Below are 14919 nucleotides of genomic sequence, written 5' to 3'. Positions count from 1 at the left end.
CTGCATAAAATAACTAACTTGGAATAAATATTTTGCATCAGTTTGGATTGTCTTGTGTAAGAAGTATATTTCCTTTAAAGTTAGAGGAGTGGATTCTTAGAGGGAAATACTTCTAGAAGTCTGAGGGAAATCTCAATTCAGACACCACTGTTTCTCCTTTTAGCGGATACTTTTTTGATGCAGAAAAATTTGTGCAATAAATTATCAGTAATAAAATCAGAAACCCAAGTTTCCTTCCTGAAACTGATTTTCATTTGCCTGGGTATTTACCAGTTTGCATATTTACAAGGAAGGTTCTGTGCCTCAGTTTTCCTGCTAAACAGGAACATGGGAAAGGGTTTGAGCGTGCCCAGTGGAAGAGGCACAGTTTTTCATTCAACATACACTTTCCAGCTCTCCCCGTACAGCCAGGCATTTTGCAAGGCTCTGGGGGTGCAGGGAATGCCCAGCCCAGTAGGGAAGAGAATAAACCATTATATTCAAAATGAAGCCTTGGGCCAAAATCTTACGGACAGATAGAAGCTAAAGCAAGCAAGCAGTGACACTGGCACTCTGGCCATCCCTACAGGGCATGGTCCCTGGTGGATATAGTGGTCTAGGATTGCCCTTTAGTGGGAGACAACCAGCAGAGTAACAGCCCTGACTGCTTGTTGGAAAGAGAACTAACTTGTGTCTCCAGAAAGGATAGAGGCAGAGAAACCAACATGACATTGGCTAGATTCTAAAGGCTAGGAGGGCAGAGACCCTATCTACCACACTGAATTACATAGTCTCTTCTGCTGGGGTTACAAGCAGTCCATGTAGAAATGGTGGTTGAGACAGAGCAATAAGAACTATATCATATTTCATTGGATATATCTTTTGAAGCATTATGTACTAATAAGAAAACTTGCCGGGTCCCTGGGTGGCTCAGTTGGTTAAGCTTCCAACTCTTGATTTTGGCTCAGGTCATGATCTCAGGGTTGTGGGATCAAGCCTTAGTCCAGCTCCTTATGCAGCAAGGAGTCCGCTTTCCAATCTCTCTCTCTCTCTTTCTCTCATAAATAAATCTTTAAAAAAAGAAAAAAAAAAAGGAAAGAAAACTTGCCAGGTATGATACTCTATTGTCGGTCTCGATTTCAGTGTTAAAATTGGGGGGGGTGGGGAGTACATCTTACAATCAGTGAAATACTATAAAATGAATTAAGTTGCAAAAGTATTAAACTGGAAATAAGTTGGTTGAGATAGAGATACCCTGCCTGTTTGGGGTTGAGCTTTGCCACTTACTAGCTTTCACAGAACAAATTTCTTAAAAATGTGCCCTTTTTCTTGCTTGGAATTAAGCTGGCTGAGATCACATGCTTTGAAACACTTGTAACCTGTTGCTGATCACACCTTGGCCTTAACATGGTGAGAGGGCTGCTACCGTAAGTCCCTGTCTTGTTTAGAAAAGGGAGTTTGTTTCTCCCTTAAGGGAGAAACGGGCCTCAGAGCTCCTGCTGGTGGATGCATGTATTTGGGGAGGTGGCAAAGATCCGATCAGCACAAAAGTCCCCTGCCCTGTCTCGAATGAAGGGCTACCTTTCTATATTTGATTCTCTCATCTGATAGATTCATTGTGTTCTCCCAGAACTTTCATTCCTTGGGCTGTGCTAATTATCTTCCCTCTCTGGTCAAAACCCCAAACAAACGGGAATGGGATGAGGGAAAAACTGTCAGCTTTGGTGTGATTTTGGTTATGCAAAAGCTGTGGTTGCTTCCCAAGGGCCGAAGTAAGAGGGAAGGCTTTTCAGCCTAGGGGGAAGACAAGTTTCCTAACAAAGCCTAAAAGGGCAGAAGGCTTCCTCTCCCAGGTGTTCCCTAGAACAGAGAACACTAACTTGGGTAATGTTCACTTGGGCAGAACAAGAATGAACAAAATGATACTTCCCTGCCAGACACTGTTGAATAACCAGTGATGGGGAGGGGGAGTATGTGAGAGGGGCCCAGCTAGTCTGGGATGCAGCTGTTTGTTCCCCTTTATATCAGCAGAGAAACCAAGATGTGGTCAAAGGACTTGCACATGCTCATATAATGCAGTGGAGCGACTTTGTGACACTTTTTCAAGCCAGGGGCTCCTCCCAAAGGTGATCAGCCTTTCCCCACCCAGGCTCTGGACCTGCCTAGACCTGTGGTTGCTGCCCAGGGAGCTAAGTCTCCTCCCCAAACATAAACTTAATCATGTAAACGCAGCAAACTTGGCCTTTACTCTCTCTGCCTCTGGGTTTGTTTCATCCTTCTCTCCCTTTCCCCTGCTCTCTGTCCTCTCTCTTGCAGGTCTTGGCTGGCGTGTCAGGAAAGGGGTCCCATCCCATGGCCTCCGATTCTGGAGAGCCGGGGCTCCTGTCCTGTGGGTCCTGTGACATGGTTTTCCGCTCCTGGACGCTGTTGGCCACTCACACTCAGCGTTTCTGCATTGGCCGTCTGACCCGAGAGGTAACACCCAGAGACCACCTTTCAAAAGGGCCGCCTCCATGGCCACATGGGTGGGTATTCAAGCAACTCTGAGCCTCAGTTTTCTTCACCCCACACCCTGTCCTGTCGCCAGGTAGTGCCACAAGAACACCAGGGCCTCCCAGACCGGGAGGCCAGCAAATTGGCTCTTAAGAAGCTAACAGAAGAGGTACTCCGGACTTTCCCCATTTGGAAATTTTAGCATCCTCCCTAAATCTACAGATCACGCAGATTCCGGGTCAGATTACCCCGAACACTGCGGCTGTACCTTCAGGAAATGCGACCTTGGATAACAGAGGTCCCCAGGGGATTAGAAGGGCCCCGAAGCCAGACCGAGGCGCAGACTGGGGGCCGCACCCACGAAGCTGCTGGAAGCCCCAGCCAGCGGCTTCGGGCGCTGCAGGGGACTCACGCAAAGCGAGTGGCGGAGAGGGAGTCACAGAGCCGGGCCCTGGAGAGACGCAGTGAGGGTGAGGGAAAGAGACGGGGGATAACGGGCCCTCCCTGCCCCAACCGCTTGGCTTTGAGTTTGTCCGACCCATTGCGACTCCGTCCCTTAACGCCTCAGAACTGAGCCAACGCCTCCAAGGTTTGGCCCAGACCCGAGGCGGAATATCACGCCTTTTCGGTCTGGAGCGGGAGCTTCGAGAACTCCGGGCAGAAGCCGGGCGAACGCGGGGAGCTCTGGAAGTGCTAGGGGCGCAAGTTCAGCAGCTACAACCGGAGTCCGGGTGAGACCCGGCGCGGGAGAATTCGAAGCGCGGCTGAACCGGCCCGGGGCCGGGGGGAGGGGCGGGGCCTGACCTGAGGGCGGAGCCGCGGCGGGACGCGGGAGGCGCAGGCGCCCACGCAGCTGGAAGGTCGCAGGCAATAGGTAGGGAAGGGGCGGAGTTTCCGGAGGCCGAGTCTCGGGAGCCGCAACACCTCAGCGCGCGTGTACCCCTGCGCCAGGGCCCGGCTCAGCGCCTTGCGAGAGGCAGAACTCTGTTGTTCGGTGCTGCGAGCCAACCCAGGGACTCTGGCTGCCGAGATCGGGTGAGGTCCCGGACCCGGGTCGGCAAGGGCGAAGCGCTGATCAGTCCTGGATAGACGGTGCTGCATTTTTGTCCCCTGCTCCCTCCCTAGGGCCCTGCGGGAGGCCTACGTTCGAGGCGGGGGCCGGAACCCCGGCGTTCTGGGCCAGATCTGTCAGTTGCAGGCGGAGGCATCAGCACTGGAGCTGCGGCGGTTGCGAACCCGCAGAGGTGAACAGGAGGGCCTCTCCGAAGCGGTGGTCTTAATTCTGGGAGGAGAAAAGGGCGGTTGAACTGATGGGGGGGGGGGGGGCGTCTTTGGCATGGGGACCACCTGAAGTTGGAACACCTGGGTGGTCTTTGTGGCAATGGCTAGAATGTTACCTGACAAGTCCGGTCTTGTTCATAGAGACCTAAAGCTGGAATTCTCAGAATTGCACAGCTGGTTACCAGAGGTTGGAGGTGGCAGGTCGGACTTTTTCATTGCAGGAAAGGGGGCAGGCGCCACCCTGGGGGAGCTTCTAGTAGTGGAAACCGAAAACCGGCGCTTGGAGGCAGAAGTCCTGGCCTTACAGATGCAGAGGGGTGCAGGCCCTGCGTCCTGGGGTCAGTGAGCACCCTTGTCCTACACCACCTAGCTCTCCCCCGCTGAGTGCAGAGGAAGGGGTTAGAGGGGCCGTGCATGGGGAATGAGGCGCGTTTGTGCCCTGTCGGTTCCTGCCCTCGTGCATCTCCAGGTGTCCATGCATGTGGGTCCGGCTCTCAGGGAAAGTTTGTCTCAACCCTGTTCTTGCCGCATCCTGCTCAGGCATGCCCTACTCTTAACTCCGGTCCCAGGGCCTACGGAGCCTCGAACTTTGGTGAATCCCAGCCCATGCCTGAGAAGGAGGGAAGATCCCCCGCGCCTCCCGCCGCCGGTGGCTCCTCCCCTGCCGCCCCTTGCACACTCCACAGGCATCCTATTGAGTGGCACAGAAGAGACCGTGAGGACCCAGGGGCTGGGGCCAGGGCCGCTCTGTTTTGTGTAGTTGGGGAAGCATGGGCACCAAGGAGGCATTCCGCAGGAGTCAACTCTTCCCCCACCTACAGCTGCAGGTTCCTGGAACCATGACCAAGAACCTAGGTCTGGATCCGTACTTCCTTCTGCCGGCCTCTGACGTTCTGGGCCCTGCGCCCTATGACCCTGGGTGAGGCCTGCTCCCTCCTTTGACATTCTCTGTGACTTGGTCCTCACTGGGCCATCTTCTGATTAAGCAGACCCACTAGGAAGAGCTAGGGTTGGGGAACTGATGGGGTGAGGGGCAAGGATGAGGGGATAGGGTTCAGAGGAGTTGGGGGTTGTATAGATGGCAGCTGAAACCTGTGTTCTTCAGGGCTGGGCTGGTCATTTTCTATGACTTCCTTCGGGGCCTTGAGGCCTCTTGGATTTGGGTGCAACTAATGACTGGCTTGACCCGAGATGGACAGGACACAGGAGGAGCCACAGCATTGCCCCCAGCCCTTTGTTTGCCTCCACCTCCAGCTCCTGGGCCCATGGGCAATTGTGCCATCCTTGCCAGCAGGCAGCCTGTACCCAGGTCAGTAGATGGAGATTGACTTTTGATGCTTTTTGTCACATCCTGCTGAGTTTCCCCATGTATATACAGGGCCACTGGCTGAGAGCTGTCCAAGGAAAGAACAGTTCTGGCTTCTGACATCTTGTGTTGGTTGTTCTAGGCTGCCACCTTCAGCATCAGTATCCCTGGTCTGTGAGCTACAGGCCTGGCAGGGGCTGGCATGGACTAGGGAACCACAGCCAAAGGCTTGGGCCTCAGTAGTGCTATTTGACCAGAAGCAAAGGGTGTTAAGTGGCCGTTGGCGTCTTCCACTTCGGGCCCTTCCTCTGGACCCTAGCCTTAGCCTTGGGCAATTGAATGGGATTCCCCAGGTAAGTGTGGAGGACAAGGACTGGATCTCCTCCCCTCCAGGTACAGCCGCAGTACCATGTCATCTCTCTCCAGGTAGGTCAGGCTGAGCTCTTTCTGCGACTGGTTAATGCAAGAGATGCAAGTGTCCAGACGCTGGCAGAGATCAATCCCGCAAGTGCCCAGGAGTACCAGTACCCACCTCCGGTGAGGGCTCACCTAGCACTAGGGATACCGCAGTGTGATTGGTGTGGTTAGTTGCCAGCATGTTCCAAGCTATTTCTGTGAATTAACTCCTTTAACTATCATACATGTGTTAGGCAGACTATGTAAACAGATGAGGAAATCAGAGCTGCACAGTGAGGCTGACTTGTTTTACCTTAGGTAGTTAAGATATAAACCACTTGCTAAAGATACACTTCTCCCTGTTCCACAGATGTCCAGCTCACCTTCACTGGAAGCAAGCTTCCTTGCCCCAAAAGCTGGCTTTGTTGACCCCCCTCCTCCTGAAGAGCCCCCTCAGCAGCAGAGTCAAGGATAGATGGTTTGGGCCCCCATCGCGGTTCTGACCGCCACCGCCGGTGAATGTGGGTGGGCACGAGTAGCTTTAGAGGCTCAGAACTAGGACTTGTTGCCAGACCTGCAGCTTTACTACTCCACGTTCTGAGGGGGTCTAGAAGCAAACACCAGATACAAGCTCAAGATAGGAGATCCAGGGGCGCCTGGGTGGCTCAGTTGGTTAAGCAGCTGCCTTCGGCTCAGGTCATGATCCCAGCGTCCTGGGATCGAGTCCCACATCGGGCTCCTTGCTCGGCAGGGAGCCTGCTTCTCCCTCTGCCTGCCATTCTGTCTGCCTGTGCTCGCTCTCTCTCCCCCCCTCTCTCTCTCTGATGAATAAATAAAATCTTTAAAAAAAAAAAAAAAAAAAAAAAAAAGATAGGAGATCCAACCATAGCTTTGCCACCTTCCACAAATACTTGGCCTTTATCAGTTTTCCTCTTATAAAATGGATGTGAGGATTAAATGGATATTGGGTATTTTCAGTATTTTCAGTATTGCCTGGAATATAAATTCTTTGAAAGCAGGGGGCATTCTTTAATTTGTTAAAGGAATGTCATCAATTCTTTTGGGGGGGGGGTAAAGCCCATCTTGTTGCCATACTTCGTTCAGGACATCCTCTGGGAATCCTTCCAGACTATAAAGGTCCCCATTGAACTAGGAGCTCCCATACCTTCCACACTTATAGAGGGTCACATGTAAAATCTGGTTGAAATTTGATATTGGGTCCCAGTGCCAGAACCCAGTGCCAACCTTTTAGTCAAAAGCCTAAAATCCTTAGGACTTTAGCATCTAGAGCATCTATCTTCAGGAAGTTCAAAGCCGTGAGTTACCATAACCAGCCCAGAAAAATTCCAACCATTTTCTCTGCTATCTTTTAGGAAACAATGTATCAACTGGAAAACGGCCTGACATTGGCTATTCAAAACGGCAGATTCTGACCTATTGTCTACCTACTGTCTGACCTACTGTCTAGTGCAGTGAAGCAGCCCTCTGGGTGGTCAGAATTACCAAATCCCTTTAGGTCATGTAGGGCAGACACAGTTTGGAATTCAGATCCAAACAGTAACTTGTGCGTTAAGAGGTTCTTAAACTAACGGTCAAGGCTGAGGTAGCTCAAAGGCAGCACTTAGCATTGCACTCTGTACATCAGTGAGGTCCCAGTGGGATGGCTTTAGTACACGTACCCTGCGCACCAACACCCTGACTACGCAGACAGAACTGGTGGGCATTTCTGCCTTTCAACCCCACATGCCACACTGAAATGCTTCAGGTAGTTCAGGATCCCACTGAAAGATCTTTAAGCACAAGTCCAGACCAGGAGCATTTTTTAGCATCTTTATTTGAGAAGTCAAAACTGCAGATGGGTAACAATTTGGATTCAAGTTATAAGATATATTTCAGCCTTTCTGTACAGAAAACAAAACTCCACCAGCCAGCCTCCCCACAAATGCTTCCAACCACATCCAAAGTGTCTAGTCTCTCTCTCAAGCCACTTTCAAACCAGAATACTCAATTCTCTACAGTTAGCACACTAGTTTTCCTCAGCAATCACTCCCCCCTCCCACCCCTCCTGCACAAGTTTTCCTCAGAGTTCTTTTTCCAGAATGATTGACCCTCAACTGGAGACTAGGTGGGAACAGTTATCACTTAAGGTCTGGCTCAGGCAGTTATCAGCTCATGAAGTCCACCGAACAGTATCAACACCAAACAGCAAGATCTTTACCAAGTCTTGTTTTTGTAGCCCCCACCAAGAGAGCACCACTTAAGGCTTGCAAGACAGTGGAGTTCATATTTAAAATGGGAAAAATGTAGCACCACTAGAAAACAAAGGGCCGATGGCTGTGCTTGATTTGATCACCTCCATATTAGACAGGAGCTTGGATGGAAACTCCCAACAGAGATCAATCAGTACAGAAAGGGGCAGGGTGAGTATCTTTGACCCAGAATGCTCCAAGGCACAGAGTCAGCCAGTATTTAAGAAAAAAATCATCAAAGCCTCAACCTTTGCTTACAATCTTTATTGAAGTTATACAAAAAGAATCCCCCCAAAGTGAAAAAATACATTATATACAAAAACTTTCCCTCAGGAGGAAGGCTCTACGCCCTCTCTTTAACATGCAGTGCTTTCAACTGTAGCTCCGGCCTCCACTGTCCCCTCCACTGCTGCCCGGCTTTCAGCCTGATTCTCAGCCTGGAAGATAAATAGGGAGCCTGGGCATAAATGAGCCTAGTTTCAGCCCTTCCGTCTTACACAATCGAGTAGGCAGAGAAAGTGAACAGGTCTCCTAAAGCCTGCTTTGCTCCCTACACTCCTAACAGGATGATTACCACAAAATGTAATGCCATTTCTGAAAGTCTAACAGGGCTGACAGAGCCAATGTTCACACATCACTTGGAAAGGGAGCAAGCAGAACTAACCCAATGGTCTTCCCAATTAAGTGCCTTCTCATACATTCGTTAGAGCAGGACCTGTGGTATGTATATAACTTCCATTCGTCAGTGAGACATCCCACATTCCAAAACCAGTTTCCTGCACAGTTTCTATGAGGGCTGCATTCGAGTAATCCAAACAGGCTCAAGGTGAGGAACATGCACCTGAGAACAAGGGGACATAATCCAAGAGTCCAAGCTCTCTTAATTGCCCACCTCCTCCTCCATGTTTTCTGAAACTTCTTTTCCACTGGAGACGGCATCCCCACTGCCTCCATTCACCTCCAGCTCTTGTTTGGCTTTCTTTGCATCATCTTTTCGGGGACTCTCTTCCTCTGGTTTCCTCTGAAGATAGAATGGGAAAGGCTTCACAAATGTGCCAAGGTTTTCCAAAGTACCGCAAAACTTAAAAAGCCCTTCTCTTCTCCCCCACTGCTGCCACCCCATGGTGCGAAGATCCCGACATCAGGATCCTTGCCTCTCAAGGTCTCACCCTTGGCCACAGGAAGCAGACGCCAACCTGTGCTCAGTACAATAAATTGGTCAGCCACAACATACCAGTCTAGCCTCTCTAGGGGAAGGGTGAGGAGTAGATCTGAACAGTAACCAAACCCCAAGTTTGTGAATCGGGAAACAGTCTCCCACAAGAGGAAAAAACAACTGTAATTATAGGCAGAAGATGGGATGCCACAGGATTTTAAGTACCAGCAGGTCTGCCGCTGAACGACTACTATCAAGGAAAACCTGCCAGCCTCCCAAGAAGAGCTGATCTAACCAATTCTCAGAAGCTTTCCTGACAGTCCTGGGCCAAAAGAGGCCTGGAAAAATGGTTAGAAAATATACTCAACTGAAAACTAACTTCATTCAAATCCTCACCAACTTTGCCAAGTGAATGTCTTATTCACCAAATATTAGGGAATGTATTCCTGGTGTGTCATTTGAGGGAAAACAACAACAACAATTTAAAAAAAAAAACGGACTAGAAAGAAAATAGAAATGACCACATGCAGATTTACCTTCTTTCTGACAAGGTGGGAGATATCAGTCACACAATTTGATGAGGAAGCACCATCTGCTGGTTTTCTACTGGCAACCTTGACAAAAAGGACTCTGTTAGCAATGTGTGACTACGCAGGACACACACAGGCCTAATACTAAGTGACAAAAATCTCCTGAATACTCACCATGGAGACTGAAGTGCCTCCTCCACTAGGAGTGAAACCTGAAGTAGAGCTCTCCACCTGTTCGGGAGGGGACAGACCCAAGTGGGTCCCAAGACAGAACCCACCAGGTCACCTACACACCTACAACAGGTGCCTACCATCCAAACAGCTGACCAAGACCTCAAATACTAGTGGGCCTCCACATACCAGCAGTATCATCCACCCTCTCTACCTGCACCTGCCACCCCCAAACCGGGGGCTTAGGCACAGTGTAAATATTAAATTAACCCATCCATATCATATCACCTGTGGCGTAGAAAGCTCCCTGACATTCCAGCAGCGGCTCAGTATCTTGCTATCTATACAGAGGAGTTCTCAGAGGGGATAGTAATAGCTTATATTTGTTAAGCAAATACCATTTGTACTGTCAGAAGTATTTTAACATACAAATACTATCCCCATTTTACAGAGGAGTCAACTAAAGCAAAGAAACATTAAGCAACATGCCCATGGTCACACATAACAAGTAGCAGATACAGAACTTAAACCCAGTCTGGCTTCAGAGTGTATTCTCTTAAGCATTATACTACTTGATAGGGAAACTAGATAAATTCTCACATTCCTTCTAACCACCAACTCCCTGAAAACCGTATCACGGTTCCTAGACTAATAGAACACAATACCATGATGCCTTCCAACAGTATCGAACATGCTATTATCAAAACTTTAAAAGAAACCAAACCAACCAGAGTTGCTTTCAGAGCCAATTCAGCTACATTCCCACTACGCTGGGACTCCTTTGCATCTTCTATCTTCTCTCTAATTTCAGGTAGCAGTTCCTTCAGCTCCTCAATTTCCTTCTCATAGTCAGTAGATGATCCTTCAGCCTCCTTCATCTGCTCACTTAGTACAGCTACAAAGAACAGGCTGAAGTGATCAGTAACCGTTACCACCAAAGGATCCATTTTGTTCTAATACTGTCGAACTGGAGCCAGTCAAGCTTATCGTCAAGTAGCTGATGCTCACTCACCCATTCTTTTCTCAATGACTTCAATAGATTTGCTGAACTGTGCCACTGCCTCGTCATACTGAGAGTTGTACCCATAGGCCAAGCCCAGCTGGTAGTGGGTCTCTGCAAGGAGCCGATCGTGGGCTTCCAGGTACTGCTCCTGCAGGTTTAAGCAAGCCTGGAACTCCTCCACAGCTTGGACATAATTCTCTAATGAAGGGAAAAAGAATAGCAAGCAAATGGACAGCACTTAATAATACTTCTAAATTCTAGACGATTCTATAGGAAGGCTCTCCTGTTTTGTTTTTATTTTTTAAAGATTTTATTTGACAGAGACATACCAAGAGAGCGAATACAAGCAAGGGAAGCAGGAGAGGGAGAAGCAGGCTTCCTGCATAGCAGGGAGCCAGATGTGGGGCTCAATCCATGGACTCTGGTACCATGACCTGAGCCAAAGGCAGCCACTTAATGACTGAGCCACCGAGGAGCCCCTGCTCTCCTGTTTTAATTTACATTTTCTTTGTAGCCCCTCCAGGATGCTGGACTATACAAGTACCTAACGGCGAGGGGGAGGGGGGTGCAGGGCAGGGGGGCGGATTGTGGGGAATCCCTACTGAAGAGATTTCGGAAGAAATTTTTTACTATTGTAGGAACTATAGGAACCCAAACCCACTCTCCTTTTAAAGCCAACTGCCAGGGGTGCCGGGGTGGCTCAGTCAGTTAAGCATCTGCCTTCAGCTCAGGTCATGATCTCAGAGTCCCGGGACAGAGCTCCACATCACACTCCTTGCTCAGCAGAGAGCCTGCTTCTCCCTCTACCTCAGCCCCTCCCCCTACTCGTGCTTTATAATAAATAAAGTTAATTTAAAATAATAATTAGTATTTATCTAATAAATCTTTTTTTATTTTTTAAGATTTTATTTATTTGACAGACAGTGGGCAGAGAGAAAGGAAGGGAAGTAGGCTCCCCGCTGAGCAGAGAGATCATGACCAGAGAAGAAGGCAGAGGCTTAACCTACTGAGCCACCCAGGCACCCCAGTAAATCTTTATTTATTTATTTTTAAAAGATTTTATTTATTTGACAGAGATCACAGGCAGAGAGAGAGGAAGGGAAGCAGGCTCCCTGCTGAGCAGAGAGCCTGGCAGTTGGGCTCGATCCCAGGACCCTGGGATCATGACCTAAGCCGAAGGCAGAGGCTTTAACCCACTGAGCCACCCAGGCACCCCCCAGTAAATCTTTTTTTAAAGCCAACTGCCCACCACTGAAAATCGATCAAGCGGAATTTTAAGGAATTAGAGGAAGACCTGGGGGAGAAAGACACACATTAAAGAGTAGAATGGAAAATGTTATTACCAGATTCAACACTAACTTCTCCAAGTTTAAGATGGGCCTGTGCAGCATAAAGCTGAGCTTCCTTTGTTTCTTGCCTGAAAGAAGGAAAAGATCAGAAATCTTAATAGCATTCGTCCAAACCTAACCGATACTCTACTTCCAAGCTCCAAACTCCCAACGTGAGCCTAGAAACATCAAAAAGTGTTACCTTTTAAAAATTATCTTTGCTAAATCCAACATATCCCAGGCAAGCTCTAGATTCCCGATCTCCTCCTCTTCATTTTCTTGAGGAGACTGAAAAGTATATCCAAATCATTGGTATTAGGCAGAAGTATAAGAAAGGCACATCTTCAGATCACAAATCTAAATGTATAATATAACACAGCTTAAAAAAAAAACAACAACCACATGATATATGACTTAAAATTTGGACTTCCTCTGGGGCGCCTGGGTAGCTCAGTGGGTTAAAGCCTCTGCCTTCAGCTCAAGTCATGATCCCAGGGATAGAGGCCTGCATCAGGGTCTCTGCTCAGTGGGGAGCCTGCTTCCTCCTCTCTCTCTGTCTGCCTCTCTGCCTACTTGTGATCTCCTGTCAAATAAATAAAATCTTAAAAAAAAAAAAAAAAGACTCTTAAAATTTGGACTTCCTCCCTAAAATCTACAGAATGGGTCCCTATAATCCTCCTATCCCAAGTCATCACCTTATGTCAGTGATAGAAATCTAACAGTGACATGGTGGGTCCCATTCTAACATCCTCGGATTAAATGGATCTGTGTATTCTAGGCATGAATAGGGAGTCCCCAGTCCCTAACCAAGAAATGACCATGATAATCATGCCTCCCCTAGTAAGCTACAGTCCTACAATAAGAAAGCAGATGATGATACCGAACAAATAATAATTTACCTTATTTTCAAGAAGTGATTCATTTGGCGTTTCTTCAGCCTTGTCATTTTCTTTATCTTCCTCTTCTGAGCCTTCAGTTTCTGCAAGCAAAAATTCCTCAATACTGAGAATACTAAGGATATCTTCCTTCTAACTAGTCAAAGATCCTAGTAAATGCCTGTCAACCTATATTCTGAGGTAGAACAGGCCAGATGCCGTCAGTTAATATTTGAGCAATATAAATATTAAGCCAATAATTACAGTCTATTTCAAGTGTAACCTAGATTTAGATTGTATAATCTTACAGTGTGTCTGTGGTTTACACCTTCAGTGATCAGAAGGCCGTTTCTCTTCTAAGAAAAGTCAATCTGGATCATTCAGATCAAGACCAATTAGCTACTGTAGTATTTTATTTGCTAGAAGCTCCAATCTACTTAGCCAGAAGCAGTTGGAGAACTCCGTGTTCCTGGTGTCTTTAAACAGCCATTTGTTATTTAACACTAACACGCTGAGAAAGTACAAAAAGTTAAATTACCCCAGTCCGTTCAGAGCAAGAATGCTCAAGAGACTAGCTTTCCCACAACACAGCTGTGGAGAGAAAAGCGTAGTCCTTACCAACTCTCACCAATGAGCATGCCACAGACTCCAGCCAGCTCTAGCATGTACAGAATTCAGTGAGCAGTACCATTACCAATTGTTTTACTCCAGTGTAATGTTAAAATCTGCAGCCATATTGACACTCTATTTCACCATACTGACATACGTTCACAAGTCAACTGCCATTAAGGACAGGCTGCTAATAAATAGCTCTATGCACCAGTTAAAAGTTTAGAACGTCATGTAATTAAAAATGGGCTTTTAGGGACACGTAACAATTCTTGAATTGGGCATACTGTGCCTACCTCTGCCATCTTTCATTAAACATTTTTAACACAAGCAAAAGAGCTCAAATACTGTCTCCTGATAAGCTATGATAGGAACATAAATATGCAATTGGGCCTCAGAGCCATTAAGTCACTCTAAGACTTTTTATATTCAGCAATACTGCTTTAGAATGGGCACAGGCACAGAAAATTCCTAAACATTATAAAATGAGTTAAGACAATCTAAAGTCCTGTAAGAAGGGCGCCTGGCTGGCTCGGTTGGTGGAGCACACAATTCTTCATCTCAGTGTTGCAAGTTCTAGCCCCAAGCTGCGTGTAGACATTACTTTAAAAAAAAAAAGAAAATCCTCTAAGAATCAGTTAGAAGTTAATTGACCTCTATAGAAGTTAATTGACCTCTATAACGGTTTTTATCAAATGACTCACTTTTCCCGTTAACCATGTAATTTAGTGCTTCTAAAATAAATACCCACCATCATACACAAGTATCTCTCTGTACCCAAATTTCCAAGTTATCTGTATACTTAGTACTTTGTCAAACTAATTGCTGGTTTATTAACTTTGACAATGAGGCCCATTCTCAATAATTCTCAAGACGGGTGAATCTATGAAACAAACATTTTACCTTCCTGATTGTAGGAAAAATTGACAAAACATGTATTGTTATTCTGTATTCTTAAATTATCTGGTATCTGTTCCTACGCATACCAGAATGCCAGGTAACATCTAATTTGCCATAAAACCTGAGTTTTATTAAATCAAATTTTTAAATTAAAATTCTTTTTTTTTTTTTTTAAAAGATTTTATTTATTTATTCAACAGAGAGAGATCACAAGTAGGCAGAGAGGAAGGCACAGAGAGAGGAGGAAGCAGGCTCCCTGCTGAGCAGAGAGCCCGATGCGGGACTCGATCCCAGGACCCTGAGATCATGACCTGAGCCGAAGGCAGCGGCTTAACCCACTGAGCCACACAGGCGCCCCTTAAATTAAAATTCTTATGATAATCTGAGGAAAATACTGGTTTCCCTTGAGAAATCTATACTACCTTCATGGAAGGGTGAAGAAAAAGTGAAGTTAATGAGGAAGCCATTACTTTAAAAAACACTTTCCAACCTAGTAACCTATACCCAGGTATTAATGGGAATGCCCTGATATCCTGCGTGCAGTGATCTGTTAAAATACTTTCCAAGCTTCTTTGAAAATGGAATCTTCTTTGTATCATGCCTATTATCATCCTTTGGAAAAAGGGGAACAGTTTTATATCAT

At 47.1% G+C, this 14919-nt stretch overlaps 3 protein-coding genes across 4 annotated transcripts in view; 2 read left to right on the top strand and 1 right to left on the bottom strand.

The window, feature by feature from the left end:
• Window positions 1-1587, top strand: part of GPBP1L1 (GC-rich promoter binding protein 1 like 1) — a 54106-nt gene extending 52519 nt beyond the window's left edge. The window contains exon 13 of the mRNA XM_059377078.1: window positions 1454-1587. Coding sequence (XP_059233061.1) covers window positions 1454-1587 — 134 coding nt within the window. The remainder of the gene's footprint in view (window positions 1-1453) is intronic.
• Window positions 1588-2232: 645 nt separating this feature from the next.
• Window positions 2233-7859, top strand: CCDC17 (coiled-coil domain containing 17). Its single transcript, XM_059374584.1, is given in 14 exon segments — window positions 2233-2454; window positions 2534-2641; window positions 2747-2942; window positions 3041-3203; window positions 3424-3507; window positions 3598-3716; window positions 3975-4091; window positions 4323-4426; window positions 4536-4672; window positions 4859-5062; window positions 5202-5412; window positions 5486-5596; window positions 5826-5904; window positions 5907-7859. Coding segments are annotated over 14 exon segments (1824 nt in total). The 5' UTR covers window positions 2233-2331; the 3' UTR covers window positions 5975-7859.
• A 90-nt stretch (window positions 7860-7949) lies between these two features.
• The window catches only part of NASP (nuclear autoantigenic sperm protein), a 43509-nt gene continuing 36539 nt past the window's right edge, over window positions 7950-14919 (bottom strand). For both annotated transcript variants that reach the window (XM_059374582.1, XM_059374583.1), the window contains 9 exons: window positions 12792-12871; window positions 12095-12180; window positions 11908-11981; window positions 10574-10762; window positions 10290-10456; window positions 9565-9621; window positions 9397-9474; window positions 8597-8725; window positions 7950-8141 (listed from right to left, as the gene is read on the bottom strand). In XM_059374582.1, coding sequence (XP_059230565.1) covers window positions 8061-8141; window positions 8597-8725; window positions 9397-9474; window positions 9565-9621; window positions 10290-10456; window positions 10574-10762; window positions 11908-11981; window positions 12095-12180; window positions 12792-12871 — 941 coding nt within the window. In that variant the 3' untranslated portion in view covers window positions 7950-8060. The remainder of the gene's footprint in view (window positions 8142-8596; window positions 8726-9396; window positions 9475-9564; window positions 9622-10289; window positions 10457-10573; window positions 10763-11907; window positions 11982-12094; window positions 12181-12791; window positions 12872-14919) is intronic.

Source organism: Mustela nigripes, chromosome 14 (genome assembly GCF_022355385.1).
Source record: "Mustela nigripes isolate SB6536 chromosome 14, MUSNIG.SB6536, whole genome shotgun sequence".
Lineage (NCBI taxonomy): Eukaryota > Metazoa > Chordata > Mammalia > Carnivora > Mustelidae > Mustela > Mustela nigripes.
The sequence above is the reverse complement of the archived record's forward strand: the minus strand, read 5'-3'. Positions and strand labels throughout refer to the sequence as shown.